At 45.1% G+C, this 20873-nt stretch overlaps 1 protein-coding gene across 1 annotated transcript in view; it reads left to right on the top strand.

Moving 5' to 3' along the window:
* The window catches only part of LOC134983270 (gastrula zinc finger protein XlCGF53.1-like), a 65573-nt gene that overhangs the window by 26105 nt on the left and 18595 nt on the right, over positions 1-20873 (top strand). The window contains exons 5-6 of the mRNA XM_063948993.1: positions 5412-5695; positions 8049-8104. Of these exons, the coding sequence (XP_063805063.1) occupies positions 5412-5695; positions 8049-8104 (340 nt within the window). The remainder of the gene's footprint in view (positions 1-5411; positions 5696-8048; positions 8105-20873) is intronic.

The raw sequence follows: 20873 nt of genomic DNA, 5'->3' as shown, positions 1-20873 counted from the left end.
ACAGCAGAACGTAACTGATCAAAAAGTACAGAAATTAACGGCAAAGGATAGGTGTTTTTAACGGAGATCTTATTCAGGGCCCTAAAATCAATGCATGGTCTAAGCGAGCCATCTTTTTTCTACACAAAGAAAAAACCTGCACTTAAAGGAGATTTTGATGGTCTAATAAATCCCTTCTTTAGGCTTTCCTGAATATAATTATTCATGGCCATAGTTTCAGGCCCGGACAAGGCATATAATCTCCCCTTAGGCAAAGTGGCACCTGGAACTAGCTCAATTGCACAATCATAAGGCCGATGGGGAGGCAGAATGTCCACATTGCCTTTGGAGAAGACATCGTCAAACTCTTGGTATTCCACAGGAATGAGCTCTGGAACGATTGCTGCAACTCTGACTGCATACAAAATACATTCCTTAGCACAAAATGTACCCCATTGGGAAATCTCCCCGGACCGCCAATCAATGGTGTGATTATGAAAGGCAAGCCAAGGGTGACCTAGAACAATGGGAACTGCCGGGCAATGTGTAAGGTAGAATTCAATATCTTCGGAATGTAAGGCTCCTACTGTAAGTACTACTGGAGGTGTATGGTGAGTAATTACTCCATTGGAAAGTGGACCCCCATCTAAGCCGTGCATGGTGATACATCTATCTAATGGTAACTGTGGGATGCCTAAGGCCTTAGCCCAAGTTAAATCCATAAAGTTTCCTGCAGCTCCACTGTCGACAAAAGCCGACACCAAAGAACTGAGGCTGCCAAAGGAAACCTTAACAGGGACTAAAAGAGAGTTGTTCGAGGAGATAAGCTGCAGACCTAAGTGAACCCCCTCACAATTCACCTGGTCAAAGCGTTTCCCGACTTGTTCGGGCAATTACAAGCAAAATGTCCCTTACCACCACAGTATAGACAAAGACCGGAATTTTGTCTTCTGTTTTTTTCCTCAGGAGACAGCCGGGAGAGACCCATCTGCATGGGCTCCTCGACGTCCTCTGGAAAGGAATATACACAAGGACTAGACCTTATAGATGTTCCTCTTTCAGCCCTCCGCTCTCGGAGACGACGATCAATCTTTATAGCAAGCTCCATGAGTTTATCGAGAGTCTCGGGAGCGGGGTACTGGAGGAGACTGTCTTTAATAAATTCAGATAAACCGAGGCGAAACTGACTGCGCAGGGTCGGGTCATTCCAGCCACAGTCGTTCGACCAACGGCGAAACTCGGTACAATAAACCTCCGCAGGATTTCTACCTTGTTTGAGAGCGCACAGCTGACTCTCAGCGGACGCCTCTCTATCTGGGTCATCATACAAGAGCCCTAAAGACTTAAAAAAGGCGTCTACAGATAACAATGCAGGATCCTCTGCTCTTAAACCAAATGCCCAGGTCTGAGGATCCCCCTGGAGTAAAGAAATAATAATCCCAACCCGCTGAGATTCATTACGGGAGGATGTAGGTCTTAAACGAAAATAACGTTTACAGGATTCTTTAAAATTTAAAAAATATTTTATATCACCAGAAAAACGGTCGGGCAAATGCATCTTTGGTTCAGGGACTACCTTCGGGGAGGCTCGCAAAAGATCTTCCTGCGATCTCACCCGAAGAGAAAGATCCTGAACCATCTGAGTAAGTTCTTGAATCTGGTTGACGAAGAGCTGACCGGGATTTGGCCCTAAACCTGTCGGATTCATGAGGCCGATAAACTCTCACAAAAACAGAATGAGAAAAAATTAAACCCCGTTTAATTTTAAGTTTTGGTATGGCTGGTAATAATGTTATGATTCCAGCACTCTGGTCTGAGGAGATCTTATAACAAGGTACTGAGTACTGGAACGTAATGCTGGGAAAGGGAGCGGGAATGGAAAATAGCCCCTGGCTCCCTAACTCCGTTGTCTCGCCCGTGCTGTCAGAAATCCCTTGCGAGACTATCGTTGCTTGAGCCCATGGCAGCCGCGTTTGAAGGGCGGATTACGTCTGCCCAACTCCGATGCCCCCTCAGGTCTTAATGAGAGACAAAGGGAAATCCGAGACAGGGTGATAACAAGGGTCCCTCTAACTCAGCAACAAAGCCAGGGGCTACAAGCTAACTTAAAACTAGAATATGTGCGGAAAAACCGCCAGGGAAAAGGACAACCAAAATACCCACTTGTCCACTCTCCTACCCTACACCGCCGAGTTCCGGAGAGGACTTGTGGAAGCGGAACCCTCCGCAAATGCTCCAAAACAGAATACAAAATAAAGCAGGCTGAGCCGCAGCACACGGCAGAGCCGCAACTCACGAACACCACACGAGATTCTCTGGCGACCGTTGCGGACAATAGGGGACCAGAAGACTTCTTGGAATGAGATGAGAACTCCAAGGTTCAGGGACTCTGAGGACAGGAATGACCGGACACAGCAGGACTGGAACAGACGTTCAGCAAACCTAAGCAGCATGCAGGAAGCTATTACCGGCGTCTGTGTGAAGCACTGAGAAAGTATTTAGCAAGGAGTCCTCCAATCAAATGTTCAGTCTGATTGCCCTAAATGCTGTGCAGCTGCCCTGCTGCATGCCCAGAAGACCAGTGTGTGTGTGTGTGTACTAAATTGACCCTGCAACGGGGAACGCGGTCCGCCTGTGGCGTCCGCTAATCGCACCCGGCGTCCCTGCAATGCTAGGGAGCCGGTAGCTACGCACGCACGGCGTCCCAGCATTGCTAGGGACCCGGCGGCTAGCACGCTCGGCGTCCCTAGTTGCTAGGCGCCGGACCACGAGGACATCGCGGACCCCGGCGCCTAACAGATACAGTATATTCAAATACTCCGTATGATGATCAGTCGCAGAGTTTTAGTTCAGAGGATGTAGCTGAACTTATTGGTGCTGTGGAGGCTGTTCTATCTTTGGAAGAGCCAGCTAAAACAGTGTTAACATCTAAAGCACCTGTGTTTAAACGAACAAAATCAGTGAAAACTGAATTCCCAACTGACAGAAATGATGGATGAGTCTTGGGCGACGCCCAGTAAGAAATATAAGATTCCGAAAAGATGGAATTCTTATTATCCATTTCCAGCTGCGGATTGTTCGAAAAGAGAAGTACCTCCAAAAGTAGATGCACATGTTCTGCGATTGTGCATAAATCTGCTTTACCACTGTCATCTACCTCGCTAAATGATGTCACAGACAGAAGGGTAGATAGTTTTTTTTGAAAAATTTATTTTCTCTAGTAGGAGCAGTGGTAAGACCTGCTATGGCTTCGGCCTGGGTAGCAAAGGCAATGGGCGAATGGATAGAGGAACTAGAAATGACATCTCTTCTCCTACTTCGGAGCAAGAGTACCTTTTAAGCCGTTTGCGACAATCTGCCCAATACTTAGAACAAGCAGCAATTGATATGGGTACAGTTGCTTCTAAAGCTTCAGCCTTGACAGTAGTCGCTCACAGAGCAGTTTGGCTACGTACCTGGAAAGCAGATGCGGAATCCAAGAAAGAATTGGAAGCATTGCCTTTCGTTGGTAATATATTGTTTGGGAAATCATTTTCTGATATCCTAGAATCAGAGGCTGAATCAAAGAAGGTCAGATTTCCGGCTATTTATAACCCTAAGTCCAAGGGTATAAAGTTTTGCTCATTTCGTTGGCAAAGTAAGGCGAAAGCTAAAGAGGAGTCTAAGCAACCCCAGTTCAAAACCAGGGGTAGGAAGCAGTGGGCGGGCAAAAAGCCAGCTTCCAAGCCTGAACAGAAGCCATCAGCCTGAAGAGACGGGCCTCCGCCTGGAGGATTCCAGGGTTGGGGGCCGACTCCTTCATTTTGCACACATATGGCAACAGTCAACAACAGATGCTTGGGTGCAGAAGGTGGTATCTCAGGGGTATGGGTTCCCATTCAGGAGGCAGCCTCCTCAAAGATTTTTTTGCACCAGCCCGTCTCGTATAGGCCAATGCCCTGCAAGAAGCAGTCCAAAAATTACTGCAGTCTGGTGTGATTGTCCCAGTACCTCATCACAAAGGGGACAGGGGTTTTACTCCAATCTATTTCTGATCCAGAAGCCAAATGGGTCATATCGACCAATTCCCAATCTAAAAATGTTAAACAAATACATTTGGATCCCGAAGTTCCACATGGAGACGTTGCGCTCCATAATGTTGGCCATGGAACCGGGAGATTACATGGTATCTCTGGGTGTACGGGATGCTTACCTACATGTGCCTATAACACTGTCTCATCAGTGTTACCTCATGTTTGCCATCCTCCAGGAACATTTTCAGTTCCAAGCTCTGCCCTTCAGGTTAGCAACAGCACCCAGGGTGTTTACCAAGATCATGGTGGTTATGGCAGCTTGTCTGCGCAAACAGGGGATAAGAATATTCCCATACCTCGACGACCTGTTAATCTTAGCACATTCGCAAGATTTACTTTTGAGCCATCTCCAACAGACGATACTTTGTCTACAGAGACATGGGTGACTCATAAATTGGGAGAAGTCGTCTCTGAATCCGTCACAGCGGATGGTTCATTTGGGAGCCATATTGGATTCAGACCTACAGAAAGTGTCTTACCAGAGAAAAAGATAGTCACTGTGCAGGTCATGGCTCAGGAAGCGTTGCAAGCCCAGACAATGTCAGTCCATGCAGCAATGCGACTGTTGGGTCTGATGGTATCAACCTTCGACATGGTGGAATATGCGCAATTCCACTCCAGACCACTTGAAGCACCTTATTCTGACCAAATGGAACGGAAATCATCAGACGATAATAAAGCAGATGATACAGTTTCCAGTTAATGTAAAAAGGTCTCTAGCGTAGTGGCTACAGATCGACCATTTAAACAAGGGGAGACCCTTTTGGATAAAAGAGTGGCAAGTCCTGACAACAGATTCCAGCCTGCAAGGCTGGGGTACGGTACTTGGAAGCCTGTGGTTCCAGGGAAAATGGACTGCAAGGGAAAGTCGCCTGCCGATAAATCTGTTAGAAATAAGACCATTTACAGGGCTTTAGTTCAGGCAAAGGACAGTCTGCGAGGAAGACCGGTCCAGATCCGCTCAAACAATGTGACAGCAGTAGCGTACCTCAGTCATCAAGGAGGAACTCACAGCAAAAGATTGATGGAGGAAGTGACTCCCATTCTAAGATTGGCAGAACTCCATCTCCCAGCATTATCAGCGGTGTTTGTCCCAGGTGTTCTGAACTGGGAAACGGGTTTTCTCAGTCGACACACCATTCAGGAAACCGAATGGGCATTACACCCAGAAGTGTTTCAGACACTAGTGAACAGATGGGGTCTACCAGAGATAGACCTTATGGCGTCTCGTCTAAACAACAAAGTTCCAAGGTACGGATCGAGAACAAGGGACCCAGGAGCGGTCCTTGTAGATGCACTGTCAGTAGAATGGAAGTTTCATCTGGCATATCTGTTCCCTCCAATATCTCTGTTACCCAGAGTAGTGAGAAAAATAAAGCAAGCAAAGGGAGCGATAATTCTGATAGCTCCAGCTTGGCCAAGAGGACATTGGTACACATATCTGCTAAGAATGTCCGTGGAAGCACTGATATTGCTCCCTCAACGTCCAGATCTGTTAATGCAGGGTCCTTGTTGCTACAGTCATCTGGATCACCTGTCTTTGACGGAGTGTCTGTTGAAACCTCTATTTTAAAAGCTAGAGGATTTTCGGTACAAATAATCCAGACTATGTTTAGAGCAAGAAAGCCTTCTTCAGCGCGTGTGTATCATAGAATTTGGCAAGCCTATATTCATTGGTGGACTGGAAAAAATTTGAATCCAAGATCTTTTAAAGTATCCAGAATTTTGGATTTCCTTCAAGCAGGGTTGGATAAGGGTTTGAAGGTTGCTTCTTTGAGAGTTCAAGTATCAGCAGTAACTGTATGGTTTCAGCGAAAGATTGCTGAATCACAAGATGTACGTACTTTCTTTCAGGGAATGGTACATATTCAACCTCCATTTGTTTCTCCTGCAGCTTCCTGGGATTTGAATTTAGTTCTAAAATTCGTCCAGGGTCCTCCGTTTGAACCACTTAAGAGAGCAGATCTTAAGTGGCTAACTGCTCAAGTACTTTTTCTACTGGCATTGGCGTCAGCCAGAAGAGTGTCAGATTTAGGAGTGTTATCGTGTAAGTCTCCTTTCCTAAGTTTTTTTCCAGACAGAGCAGTTCTCAGAACGAGATCTGGTTATCTTCCAAAGGTGGTGTCAAAGTTTCACCTGAATGAAGAGATTGTAGTCCCAGCTTTTCAGGTATCGGGACTTTCTGCGGGAGAAGCGTCGCTGGACGTGGTCCATGCGTTAAGAATCTACATAGATCGTACTAGTGCCATCAGAAAAACAGATTCTCTCTTCATCCTCTACGGATTCCATAGAAGAGGATGGCCTGCTAGTAAACAGACGCTGGCGAGATGGGTCCGAATGGTAATATCAGAAGCTTATTCTCATGCAGATCTCCCTATTCCGGCTAATGTCTCTGCACACTCTAGACGTAAGGTAGGTCCTTCATGGGCAGCACAACAGGGTGCTTCAGCAGAACAGATATGTAAGGCAGCCAAATAAACTATAGATAACTATGATAGAGAGCGCAAACATACATAATAATAGTAAAAACTATTTATTATTATAGACAGCATTAAATTCAATTTGCTATACTCATATAGAGCGGAGCTAGAGAGCCATAAGCCCATATAGGTAGACACTAGATCATATCATATCATCAATTCATAATCAATTCGGATAAATATATTGATGTAATCCCTTTATTAACTCCTGTGATTATTGATCCAGTAAATGGGAAAAAGAAGAAGTTCCTTAATATCCAAGACAATTAATATTCAGCTGAATCCCTGTTATTATATGCAGTGCCTGTAGTGTTGTTAATTGCCTCCTTCGATGGTACAGGTAATCATGCAATGGTGCGCAATGATTCTCCAACCAAAAGATGATTTAGACTCCTTTACCAGCGTACTTATGAAACCCCTCTGCCGTTAATAGGGTATATTCTCACCATACATGCAGTTCTTAGTGCCGTGTCCTATTGCACAAGGACGAAGCGGCTGCAGCGGCGGTGGATGTTTGATGTTGGTGCCGGGTCCTATCGCACAAGGACCAGACGGCATATGCAGAAGTGGCAGCAAGCCAGGCTGGAGAATACAACAGAGAGGCGCACCTGGGTGGACACTGCAGGTCTGAAGAAACCGACACGAGCTAAGTCGGAGAAACGCGTCAAGGGGCAGTGACACGGAGCTACGGAGCCGCAATATTAACTCTTTATATCCAGAACATCTATACCCAGCTGCACTTAAGACCTGCAGTGTCCACCCAGGTGCGCCTCTCTGTTGTATTCTCCAGCCTGGCTTGCTGCCACTTCTGCATATGCCGTCTGGTCCTTGTGCGATAGGACCCGGCACCAACATCAAACATCCACCGCCGCTGCAGCCGCTTCGTACTTGTACCTGTACCATCGAAGGAGGCAATTAACAACACTACAGGCACTGCATATAATAACAGGGATTCAGCTGAATATTAATTGTCTTGGATATTAAGGAACTTCTTCTTTTTCCCATTTACTGGATCAATAATCACAGGAGTTAATAAAGGGATTACATCAATATATTTATCCGAATAATAAAATAATAAATAATAATAATAATAAAATAATAATAAAATAAAATAAAGCACCGTTTTTTTCAATGAAGATAACATTAAATTAATCAGAAACACACTATACATTGTTGATGTGGTAAATGACTATACTAGCTTCAAATGTCTGGTTTTTAATGGAATATCTACATAGGTGTATAGAGGCCCATTTCCAGCAACCATCACTCCAGTGTTCTAATGGTACATTGTGTTTGCTAATCGCGGTAGAAGACTAATGGATGATTAGAAAACCCTTGTGCAATTATGTTAGCACAGCTGAAAACGGGTTTGCTCATTAGAGAAGCTATAACACGGGCCTTCCTTTAAGTTAGTTGAGTGTCTGGAGCATCACATTTGTGGGTTCGATTATACTCTGAAAGTAGCAAGAAAAAGAGAACTTTCATGTGAAACTTGACAGTCTATTCTTGTTCTTAGAAATGAAGGCTATAACATGCGAGAACTTGCTGAGAAACTGAACATTTCCTACAACGGTGTGTACTACTCCCTTCAGAGAACAGCACAAACAGGCTCTAACCAGAGTAGAAAGAGAAGTGGGAGGCCCTGGTGCACAACTGAGCAAGAAGACAAGTACATTAGAGTCTCTAGTATGATAAATAGATGCCTCACAGGTCCTAACTGGCAGCTTCATTAAGTGGTACCCGCAAAACACTAGTGTCAACGTCTACAGTGAAGAGGCGGCTTCGGGATGCTGGCCTTCTAGGCAGAGTGGCAAAGAAAACGCCAATAAAAGGAAAAGATTAATATGGGCAAAAGAACACAGACATTGGACAGAGAAAGCTTGGAAAAAAGTGTTATGGACAGATGAATTGAAGTTTGAGGTGTTTGGATCACACAGAAGAACATTTGTGAGACTCAGAACAAGTGAAAAGATGCTGGAAGAGTGCCTGACGCCATCTGTCAAGCATGGTGGAGGTAATGTGATGGTCTGGGGCTGCTTTGGTGCTGGTAAAGTGGGAGATTTGTACAAGGTAAAAGGGATTTTGAATAAGGAAGGCTATCACTCCATTTTGCAGTGCCATGCCATACCCTGTGGACAGCGCTTGACTGGAGCCAATTTCCCCTTACAACAAGACAATGACCCAAAGCACACCTCCAAATTATACAAGACCTATTTATGGAAGAAGCCGGCAGCTGGTTTTCTGTCTAATGGAGTGGCCAGCACAGTCACCAGATCTCAACCCCACTGAGCTGTTGTGGGAGCAGCTTGACCGTATGGTACGCAAGAAGTGCCCATCAAGCCAATCCAACTTGTGGGAGGAGCTTCAGGAAGCGTGGGGTGAAATTTCTTAAGACTACCTCAACAAATGAACAGCTAGAATGCCAAAGGTCTGCAATGCTGTAATTGCTGCAGAGGGAGCAAAGTTTGAAGGAGAAAATTATTATTTCAAATAAAAATCATTATTTCTAACCTTGGCAATGTCTTGACTATATGTTCTATTCATTGTGCAACTCAATTGATAAATAACTGAGTTTTCATGGAAAACACAAAATTTTGATGACCCCAAACTTTTGAACGGTAGTGTATACTGGCGTTAGGTGCCATCTTTAAAATGTATGGACCTTTCCGGCGACCGCGGCAGTGAGGGAAACCCTCCCCTCCCTATGCGGCAGGTAGTAGTAGGGCGCTGGGGTCCAGGAGCTATACTCCCGGCACCTCAGCGCTCCAGGGAGTGATCGCAATGATCCAAAAAAAAGTGGGTCCCAGGGACTCCTCACTTTTCAAAATTGGGGTCCTACCTGTCCTCTTCTTGGTTCCATTGGAATTAAGGTTATTATTAATGATTTAAATATAAAAACTCTGACTTGATTTGGACACTACAAAAGTGCTGCAAGGGGGAGGGAGGAGGTGACAGTGCTGCTGGGCTGTGTAGCTATACCGGATACTCTGCACCAGAGATGGCACTAGACATTTTGTCAGAAAGTGAATTGGTGCTCCCCCTCCCATAGTGTAAAGCAAAAATTTAGGAGCATGACTTTGTGGAGAAGGGGCGTGGCCACATCATAGTACCAATTCACATTGCACCACTCAGTAGTGCTGCTTAAACACATTTGCACCAGGTAGAGCGCGTTATACACATTGCACCAGGTAGAGCGCGTTATACACATTGCACGAGGTAGAGCACGTTATACACATTGCACCACTCAGTAGTGCTGCTTATACACATTGCACCAGGTAGAGTGCGTTATACACATTGCAGCAGGTAGTGCACGTTATACACATTGCAGCAGGTAGAGCACGTTATACACATTGCAGCAAGTAAAGCACATTATACACATTGCACCAGGTAGAGCACGTTATACACATTGCACCAGGTAGAGCACGTTATACACATTGCAGCAGGTAGAGCACGTTATACACATTGCAGCAGGCAGAGCACGTTATACACATTGCAGCAGGTAGAGCACGTTAAACACATTGCGCCAGGTAGAGCACGTTATACACATTGCAGCAGGCAGAGCACGTTATACACATTGCAGCAGGTAGAGCACGTTATACACATTGCAGCAGGTAGAGCACGTTAAACACATTGCGCCAGGAAGAGCACGTTATACACATTGCAGCAGGTAGAGCACGTTATACACATTGCACCAGGTAGTGCACGTTATACACATTGCAGCAGGTAGAGCACGTTATACACATTGCACCAGGTAGAACACGTTATACACATTGCAGCAGGTAGAGCACGTTATACACATTGCAGCAGGTAGAGCACTTTATACACATTGCACCAGGTAGAGCACGTTATACACATTGCAGCAGGTAGAGCACGTTATACACATTGCAGCAGGTAGAGCACGTTATACACATTGCAGCAGGTAGAGCACGTTATACACATTGCAGCAGGTAGAGCACGTTATACACATTGCAGCAGGTAGAGCACGTTAAACACATTGCGCCAGGTAGAGCACGTTATACACATTGCAGCAGGTAGAGCACGTTATACACATTGCAGCAGGTAGAGCACGTTATACACATTGCACCAGGTAGTGCACGTTATACACATTGCAGCAGGTAGTGCACGTTATACACATTGCAGCAGGTAGAGCACGTTATACACATTGCAGCAGGTAGAGCACGTTATACACATTGCACCAGGTAGAACACGTTATACACATTGCAGCAGGTAGAGCACTTTATACACATTGCAGCAGGTAGAGCACGTTATACACATTGCAGCAGGTAGAGCACGTTATACACATTGCAGCAGGTAGAGCACGTTATACACATTGCAGCAGGTAGAGCACGTTATACACATTGCAGCAGGTAGAGCACGTTATACACATTGCAGCAGGTAGAGCACGTTATACACATTGCAGCAGGTAGAGCACGTTATACACATTGCAGCAGGTAGAGCACGTTATACACATTGCAGCAGGTAGAGCACGTTATACACATTGCACCAGGTAGAGCACGTTATACACATTGCAGCAGGTAGAGCACGTTATACACATTGCGCCATGTAGAGCACGTTATACACATTGCACCAGGTAGTGCACGTTATACACATTGCAGCAGGTAGTGCACGTTATACACATTGCAGCAGGTAGTGCACGTTATACACATTGCAGCAGGTAGAGCACGTTATACACATTGCAGCAGGTAGAGCACGTTATACACATTGCACCAGGTAGAACACGTTATACACATTGCAGCAGGTAGAGCACTTTATACACATTGCAGCAGGTAGAGCACGTTATACACATTGCAGCAGGTAGAGCACGTTATACACATTGCAGCAGGTAGAGCACGTTATACACATTGCAGCAGGTAGAGCACGTTATACACATTGCAGCAGGTAGAGCGCGTTATACACATTGCAGCAGGTAGAGCACGTTATACACATTGCAGCAGGTAGAGCACGTTACACACATTGCACCAGGTAGAGCATGTTATACACATTGCAGCAGGTAGAGCGCATTATACACATTGCAGCAGGTAGTGCACGTTATACACATTGCAGCAGGTAGAGCACGTTATACACATTGCAGCAGGTAGAGCACGTTACACACATTGCACCAGGTAGAGCGCGTTATACACATTGCAGCAGGTAGAGCACGTTATACACATTGCAGCAGGTAGAGCACGTTATACACATTGCAGCAGGTAGAGCACGTTATACACATTGCGCCAGGTAGAGCATGTTATACACATTGCAGCAGGTAGAGCACGTTAAACACATTGCACCAGGTAGAGCACGTTATACACATTGCGCCAGGTAGAGCATGTTAAACACATTGCGCCAGGTAGAGAATGTTATACACATTGCGCCAGGTAGAGCACGTTATACACATCGCAGCTGGTAGAGCACGTTAAACACATTGCGCCAGGTAGAGAATGTTATACACATTGCAGCAGGTAGAGCACGTTATACACATTTTATATATGTAATGGGTTTATGGTGCTGCTATAACAGAAACCCTAGACTGGATTTAGGAGTTAATTCGAGTTGATCGCTCGCTGCAGTTTTTTGCAGCGAACGCGGACACATTACTACTGCGCATGTGTATGCACCGCAATACGCAGGCGTGTCGCACGGGTACAAAGCGAATCATTGCTGAGCGATGGATTTAACGAAGAATCCATTTGCAACGGCGATCACAAGGTGATTGACAGGAAGAGGACGTTTGTGGGTGGCAACTGACCATTTTCTGGTTGTGTTTGGAAAAACGCAGGCATTTGCGGGGTTGTGTCTGACGTCAATTTTGGCTCCAAAAAGACGTTTCTGGTGTAGGCTGTTGGATTCCCCCAGTACTTTTCCCCCAAAATGGAATGCCTTCCTCTCTAGCCTCCCACATGGAAGTATCATGGGGAGAGAGAGGAGCAGCTCAGCTTTAAAACAAGCTGAGTGATTTTCTGGAGCTCCATAGGGATCACCCTCTGTGGGCAGGAAACCCTGACAGGGACCTAAGCTGCCCGTCTCTGGAGCCCAATTTTAGGCTGGAGATGGTGAGCTGGGTACCCGGGCAGATTCCTGGAAGTAGTTTAGATGGGAAAACTTCCCCCAGCCTAGACTGAGCATCTCCAGGGTGGATACCAACCCTCCGGTCAAAGGAGAGTGACTACTCCCCACCGTCCATAGAGGACAATGATAGCTGTGCATGTGGCCAAGGCATGCACATCACATGGATAAACAATGTTTGGTTGAGAACAGCACGGTGGTCTTACCCCCTGTGGTATGTGTTTTGGAGTAAGATAAAAAGAGGAGGCCTGTGAGCCTCCAGAGCTATTATACCATTTTCACGCTGCTGTAAACATCTTGCTGTATTGCTGTTGCCCCTAGCAATAGAGAAGAGTCTTTTTTAAGACTGGGTGAATATTCATCTGCCTCAAGACGACTGCTTCATCTTGTGACCTGCAGTGCTATGCCATAGTTCTGTTTTCCGGCTGTCCACGGTGCACTCAGCAAGCTCCACCTCCCACCAGCTACCATGCAGAGGCCCAGTCCAGTGACTAGTGGTGATTCGTCATTGAGTCAGTAGTAGGCGGTTACTGATGGTAAGTGGGAATCCTCTATTTGGCCAGATCCTGTGTGACCTAAACATCCATTCTGTGACTGGGGCGGGATGCAAGGCAGGGCAATGGCTTTCATACAGAACCATTCGGTCACAGAAATTGCTGGCATAGCGGTGGGATAATCCCAGGTGGCTTTTCGGTCACCTGACTGGAGAAGCAGAGTTAGGAGAGGAGTAACTACAGCGCAGGAGTCCCGCCGGGTGGAGGTAGAGAGTGCTAAGGGCGTTGGCATCAAAGAGGTCGGTCTACCAGTGGACCTTCGTACAGAACCGGTGAGTCCCACAATCTTCACCATCTCTTACTAGCAGCAGCCATGTTTCATACCTAGCAGGGCCAGAGGTCCAACGTCCCGGGGGGGCGACATGGATACTTTAGCAGATCGGCTAGTGGAATTAGGAGAAAGGGCAACGGAGCAAGAGTGCTTGATCATCACCTCACTTTCCAATATCACTGCTGGGCTCCGGTGACTATGCGTAGCCCGTTCTGTCCCCAGCAGTAGCGGAAGAGCCAGTGCTCCCACCTGAGGCAAAAGCGCCTCCAAGTCAGGTATCCGGAGTGTGCAGGAAAGACTGGGCACACTTAGCCCCAGAATACGGCCTATGGCTTCAGCTGCGTCACTAGGCTGCGGCAGTGAGCGGTGAGCGGAGCGAGCGGCTTTAGGGCAGTAGGAGTAGTGGACTTAATAGATTGGGTCTTGGTCCCAGCGGCGACTGAGAGCTATCAGGTAGGGTAGATAAGAAGCCACTTAGTGAGGAGAGGTCCAGAAAACACGTCTCGATGGACCACGCTCCATTTATTTATTATTTTATATACTAACAGGGGTGACAGGTGTGGTACATCCCTGCAAAGGCAGATCCAATCTCTCATCAGACTCTGCTGACTTCCCTCCACTCTCACTCAGATGTTCATTGCTGCCAGTTGCACATGTATGAGAAGCAGAAGTATGGCGGCAGCTGTATAGATTCTGATATGTAATTCTCTGTATCATACTTACCGTACAGACATCATCCTTATTACTATTGAGAGAATAGAGGTAAGACACTGATGATGGGGGTGTAACAGTGGATTATAACCTAGCAGATGATGATTACAGGGTATTATATGGTGTATTGCATGTAAAGTACCTTGTTCCACACCTACTCTGCTGTAGCAATATACCTTATATAAGGGTGAGTAACACGTGTACAGGCTTACCAGCGTATGAGCACACACATAAAGGAATGCTACCTTACCAATGCTTCCAGGAGTAACGTTAGGAGACATTTCTCTGATCCATCAGCTCATATGACTGATGTTATTGTTCATCTAGAATCTCCAATTCATACGATATGTTCCCCATCCATTGTTTTACATTGGTGCTGACATAGGACTTGGCGAGTGACTGTATCTTCATGTATACTTCATGGTTAGTTACCAGTACAAGAGAGAGATATATCTAAGTCTTATTATAATATTACATTTGTTATTGTGAGTGTTCTCAGGAGGGTGGACACAATAATAGTCTGAGACACAATATTATAAAGCCTTCTTTAAAAGTTGTGTTTTAATACACACACACATTTACAATTAAGTGTCCCAGAGAGTCGTCTTCACCTATTGTTTACAAGATTAATATTGTTACAGAAAATGTCACATTTCCATAATATATTTTATTTCCAGCAGATGGACACACAAGCAGGAATATCACAGAAGGACATCTAATGTTATCCCCGGATTGTGACATAAAAGATAATGACAGTAGACAGGATTCTCCAGGAGCTAACCCCATTACCCCAATTATACATCCAGCTCTATCAGATGATCCCTCTGATCCTGGAAAATGTTTTCCTGATCACTCTGATATTGGTGCATCTGTTACAGCTCTGAGAGTAGATACAGTGTTTCCGTGTTCTATAGATGCCAAATGTTTTATACAGAACACAAAGCTTATTACCCATCAGCCAGCTATGGCAGGTGAGAAGCCATTTCCGTGTTCTGAGTGTGGAAAATGTTTTACATACAAATCACTTCTTGTAATACATAAGAGAATACATACAGGTGAGAAACCATATTCCTGTTCTGAGTGTGGGAAATGTTTTACACGGAAATCACAACTTGTTACACATCAGCGAAGTCACACAGGTGAGAAGCCATTTCCATGTTCGGAGTGTGAGAAATGTTTTGCACTCAAAGCAGCTCTTGTTATACATCGCAGAAGTCACACAGGTGAGAAGCCATTTCCATGTTCTGAGTGTGGGAAATGTTTTGCAGTCAAATCAGCTCTTGTTATACATCGCAAAAGTCACACAGGTGAGAAGCCATTTCCATGTTCGGAGTGTGGGAAATTTTTTACACTGAAATCACATCTTGTTAGACATCAACAAAGTCACACAGGTGAGAAGCCATTTCCATGTTCTGAGTGTGGGAAATGTTTTGCAGTAAAATCAGCTCTTGTTATACATCGCAGAAGTCACACAGGTGAGAAGCCATTTTCTTGCTCTGAGTGTGGGACATTTTTTACACTGAAATCACATCTTGTTAGACATCAACGAAGTCACACAGGTGAGAAGCCATTTCCATGTTCTGAGTGTGGGAAAGGTTTTGCAGTCAAATCAGCTCTTTTTATACATCACAGAATTCACACAGGTGAGAAGCCATTTCCATGTTCTGAGTGTGGGAAAGGTTTTGCACACAAATCAGTTCTTATTATACATCAGAGAAGTCACACAGGTGAGAAGCCATATTGTTGCTCTGAGTGTGGGAAATGTTTTACAGAGAAATAACATCTTGTTACACACCAGAGAAGTCACACAGGGTGAGAAGCCATTTTAATCTTCTGGAGTATACTTATCATTGCCATATGTTGTTCTTCAAGGTTCTTATCTTATCTCCTATGCTTTCTGCAATATACATGCTCCCGCAGGGTGAAATAATCAGGTGTCATGCCCTCATCTACCACTGCTATGCAGATGACCTGTCTTTTGCTCCAAGTACTGAGAACCCAATACCAATCCTAAATGTCTAGCTGAGCTCCAGGTGTGGGTGATGCAAGTTTGCTGTGACTCAGACCTGGTGAATCGTCCTTATGATAGAAGCTCACCAACAAAGGGCAGGGCTACAGCTCAGCTTTGCAAACCAACCAGACTTGTGCTTGGATGTTCAGAGTTACAAAATGCTGATCCTGTGCGGAATCTTGGTGTCCTGGATTGTGGAGTGACACTCAGACATCAGGTATCAGCCACAATCAGATCCTCATCTGAGGAACATAGCTAGACTCCAGCACTTATTTCCCTCAGAAGATCTACATACAGTCATACATGCATTGCATTATCACACATAGACTACTGCAATGTCCTCTACCTGGGTCTCCCAGCAAAAGAATTGCACCGGTTGTAGCTTGTACAGAATGCAGCAGCCAGGCTGTTACCTAACCAGCCCGTTCCTGCCACATAACACCCATTCTCTGCTCCCTTCACCGGCTGCCTGTAAGATGGTGACTCTATTACATAATCTTACTGACTCTCAGCCCTACATGACCAGGGTCCATGGTACCAGAAGCAGCTTCTGCCTCCTTACTGCCCTGCTTGCTTCCATGTGGAGATGAAGGACGGTTACCAGCAGTACCAAGAATTCCCGAGCAGTGCTGACATGTCAGGGGGAGACAGAGTGGTGGAACTATTGCTGTAGTGGGGCCTGCCGAAGGCACTGTCAGTGGGTAATATTGTCCTTGCAGTAGTGGGGGGAAAACAGTGTAGGTGGCAGAAGTGGGGAGGCGGGGCAGGTGGCAGTAGTGGGGGGGGGGATACGGGGTGGGTGGCAGTAGTGGGGGGGATACAGGGCGGGTGGCAGTAGTAGAGGGAGACAGGGCGGATGTCACTAGTAGAGGGAGGTAGGGTGGGTGGCAGTAGTGGGGGGAGACAGGGTGGGTGGCAGTAGGGAGGTGAGACATGGTGGCAGTAGTGGGGGGGAGATGGTGGATGTTAGTACTGGGGGGAAATGGTGGTGGCAGTAGTGGGGGGAGACAGGGCGGATGGCCGCAGTGCAGTACCAGGGGCTGCTGGAGGCAGTAAAGAGGTGTATGATTCCTGCACAGAACCAGTTGATAATTAGACTTAATGATTATTATGCTTCCTTATTTCTAATGAATCCCTTGTATGTGTTACTGTTATTTGCTGTGTCAGCCTTTATGTGTGTTCTGTGTAATAATCCTGAAAGTAGTGCTGCTACCGATCTCATCATTTGTAGTAACTTGGAAAAGATGAGATATGAGGTGCACTCTGGAAGCTTATAGGGGTAATCAGAGATGAACGCAAATGTGACATCATGCAGCCAAACCCCCCCCCCCTTCCCCCTGGAAAATGGTCCCGGCTGGCCCGCGTTCACCCCTTAGAGATGCGACCGCTATGTGTGTGGCCACTGCGCATGTGCATTTTGCCACCACCGGGTAAACTGCTGCGGGCCACTATTGTGGTTGGGTCTGAATGACCCCGATAGTTTGTTGTGCAGAGTGAAGTATTTAGTAAGTTTAAAATATAGACAAAAATATGTGTATTAAAGATATGAAATAAAGTCGTTTAGAAGCAAAAGATTTCTGGTGCAATTTTGGCTATGTCCGATTTTGACAGCGCATTTGAATAGTGGGATTGATATTACGGAGAAATGTAGGGGTCTCTGTGTAATTAAATAGTTTTATCATTTGTTGGTTTTAAATAAATTATGTCTATTCCAATGTTCTGTGTTGTTTTTTTTACTTGTAGGTGAATTAGGGTTGTTGTATTTAACTAATAAACTTGCCTGGAGATGTCCATGTATGAAGGTATGGGAGATACCTGCTGCAGTCCCATCTACTTACATTTGGGAGGTCCGGTTGTTTTGGGGGAATTAGCAGCAAATAGTAAATGATACATTGGCTCCATAACGTCTCGCTGACCCTCTGATTTTTACAAAAATATGTTACACAAAATGACATTTGCATTAACAACCATTAATTGAACAAGAAAAACAAAGCAATTTAAAAACAAAAACTTTATATATAAAAAAATAGAAGAAAATCACCAATTCTGGTCTGGACTCATTGACTCTATCACGAGAACAAGAGCCGTTTTAGGAAGGACTATACCACCAGTAACCAGTAGAGGAATCAGGCGTATCCCACAGAATATCAGTGCTGCCACCATACATTGGGGAGAGAAGATAAAGTGCAGATTTCTGAACAGTGCTTTTAGAAGGAACACAAGAAGTGCATAGATCACAATGATCAGAAGTCCGGGACAATGAGGTCAAGAAACCAACGCTGTGGTACTAATGACCTCAATACAGGTCACTTGGAGCAAGAGACTAGGGTAAGGGCAACAACAATTTTTCAAACAACTAAAAAAAACTAAGAACAAAATGTGATGTGTATATTCTGGCGCGGTTTAAAGTGTCAGCCCAATTTCACTCCTCTTGTGGTCTACCCAATCTTAAACCACACAAAATAATAGAAAATGCAAGTCGTTTTGAGGGGAAATCAAAGGCGATACTACACAATTAAAACAAGGTAGAGGAAATATACATCACATGAAATCTCGACGAACTGGTGATAATTTGAATTTCTTTCGCGTCCAATGTCTATAATAGGTCTTTTTCAATTCAAATCAATCTCCAACGCGAAATTCATAGGAAACAAAAATGGAAAAGAGGCATACAATGTGTAATATTGTTTGTCATCAGACAATATGAACAAGTCCTGTGATTTCTCCAACAGGAAAGGAACCCTATATGGTGAAATTCTTGATAGCTGAGAAAGGGATAGTTCCTCACCACCTTTTCATTTAAGGATGAACGTACCAAAACTCACTTAAAATAGTGTAGAATCATACATATCAAGGTATCTTTAAAAGCAGAGGGCAATAATACAAATAAAGATTTGTTCAATTTGAACGTACCACACTCACTTTCTTGGAGTGTGGGTATCCTCACGTAACGGTTTCCTTAGAATGGATATAAATACAGCCGTTTCATTTCCAAAAAAAGGTTTGTTTATTGTCACACAGTTAAAAAAATGTATCTAAAAATGTTTTCCTTATATATTACCATCACAAGGTATGTACACAAAGGGTGGGTCAGATTAAATGAGACTAACATAGGTGAATTCCGAACTAACACCTAGGTAACACCCATGTACTATACCTTCACAATGTGGATGGTAACAGGAGGATGCTGTAAAAACACGGATAAATCACTGTCTGGGAGCACCGTGTTTTTACAGCATCCTCCTGTTACCATCCACATTGTGGAGTTGTTCGCTCGCTAGCTGCTTTTAGCAGCATTGCACACGCTAAGCCGCCGCCCTCTGGGAGTGAATCTTAGCTTTGCAGAATTGCAAACGAAAGATTAGCAGAATTGCAAATAGAAATTTCTTAGCAGTTTCAGTGTAGCTCCAGACTTACTCCTACACTGCGATCAGTTGAGTCCTTTTCGTTTCTGGTTTGACGTCACAAACACACCCAGCGTTCGCCCAGGCACTCCCCCATTTCTCCAGACACTCCCGCGTTTTTCCCTGACACGCCTGCGTTTTTCCGCACACTTCCAGAAAACGATCAGTTTCCGCCCAGAACACCCACTTCCTGTCAATCACACTACGATCAGCAGAACGATGAAAAAACCTTGTTAGGCCGTGAGTAAAATACCAAACTACTGTGCAAGTTTACTTGGCGCAGGTGCACTGCGTTCATTGCGCATGCGCAGTTTGCGACTAATTGCTCCGTAGTGAAAAAAAAATAACGAGCAAACAACTCGGAATGACCCCAAGGTACTAGTTCAGCACGATTGGATTGTCAACTTCTAGAAATCACACCTGGTTCCGTGTCAGAGTTCAATTCCTAGGAATGATTTTGGATATGGTGGATCAATGAATTTACCTACCAGAATAGAAAGCACAAAGTATTTGTCATCTAGTACAGTTAATGCTCAAACCACGGACAGTCTCTGTGCACTTGTGCATTCGACTGTTACGAAAGATGGTGGCGTCTTTTGAAGCACTCCAGTTCAGAAGATTTTACTCACGTCCTTTTCAGCTAGATCTTCTAGCATGGTGGTCAGGCTCTCATCTCCAAATTCATCAGATGTTTCGGTTGTCTCCAAGGGCCAGAGTATCACTACTCTGGTGGCTCCAAGTACAGCATCTCACTGTGGGAAAACGGTTCGGAGTCTGGAATTTGATAATTCTAACGATGGACACAAGTCTCAGAGGTTGGGGAGAAGTGGTCCTACATCGTCAATTTCAGGATATCTGGTCAGACTGAGAAAGATTACCGTCAACAAATGTCCTGGAACTCAGGGCAATTTACAATGTACTGTGAGAGGCAGTTCGCTTGCTCCAGTCTGAAACTGTTCAGGTTCAGTCAGACAACGTGACAGAAGTCGCATATATCAACAAACAAGGAGGGACTCGAAGTCAAAGTTGCTTGAATCCTGAATTGGGCCGAGCATCACCAAGTGATATTGTTGGCAGTGTTGATTCCAGGAGCGGACAACTGGGAAGATTATCTCAGCCATCAGGATTTTCATCCAGGAAAATGGGCTTTACATCCAGAGGTGTTCCAGATGTTGGCCCAGCGGTGGGGTTACCCACAGGTGGATCTAATGGCATCTTACCAAAATCATCAAACACCCCAGTATGTGTCCAGAACAAGAGATCCAAAAGCAGTGGTAGTGGATGCTCTCACAATACAACCTCATGTATCTGTTTCCACAATTTCTGC

This window comes from Pseudophryne corroboree (assembly GCF_028390025.1).
Source record: "Pseudophryne corroboree isolate aPseCor3 chromosome 3 unlocalized genomic scaffold, aPseCor3.hap2 SUPER_3_unloc_11, whole genome shotgun sequence".
Classification (NCBI taxonomy): Eukaryota; Metazoa; Chordata; class Amphibia; order Anura; family Myobatrachidae; genus Pseudophryne; species Pseudophryne corroboree.
Note: the sequence above shows the minus strand (reverse complement) of the source record. Positions and strands in the feature narration are given on the sequence as shown.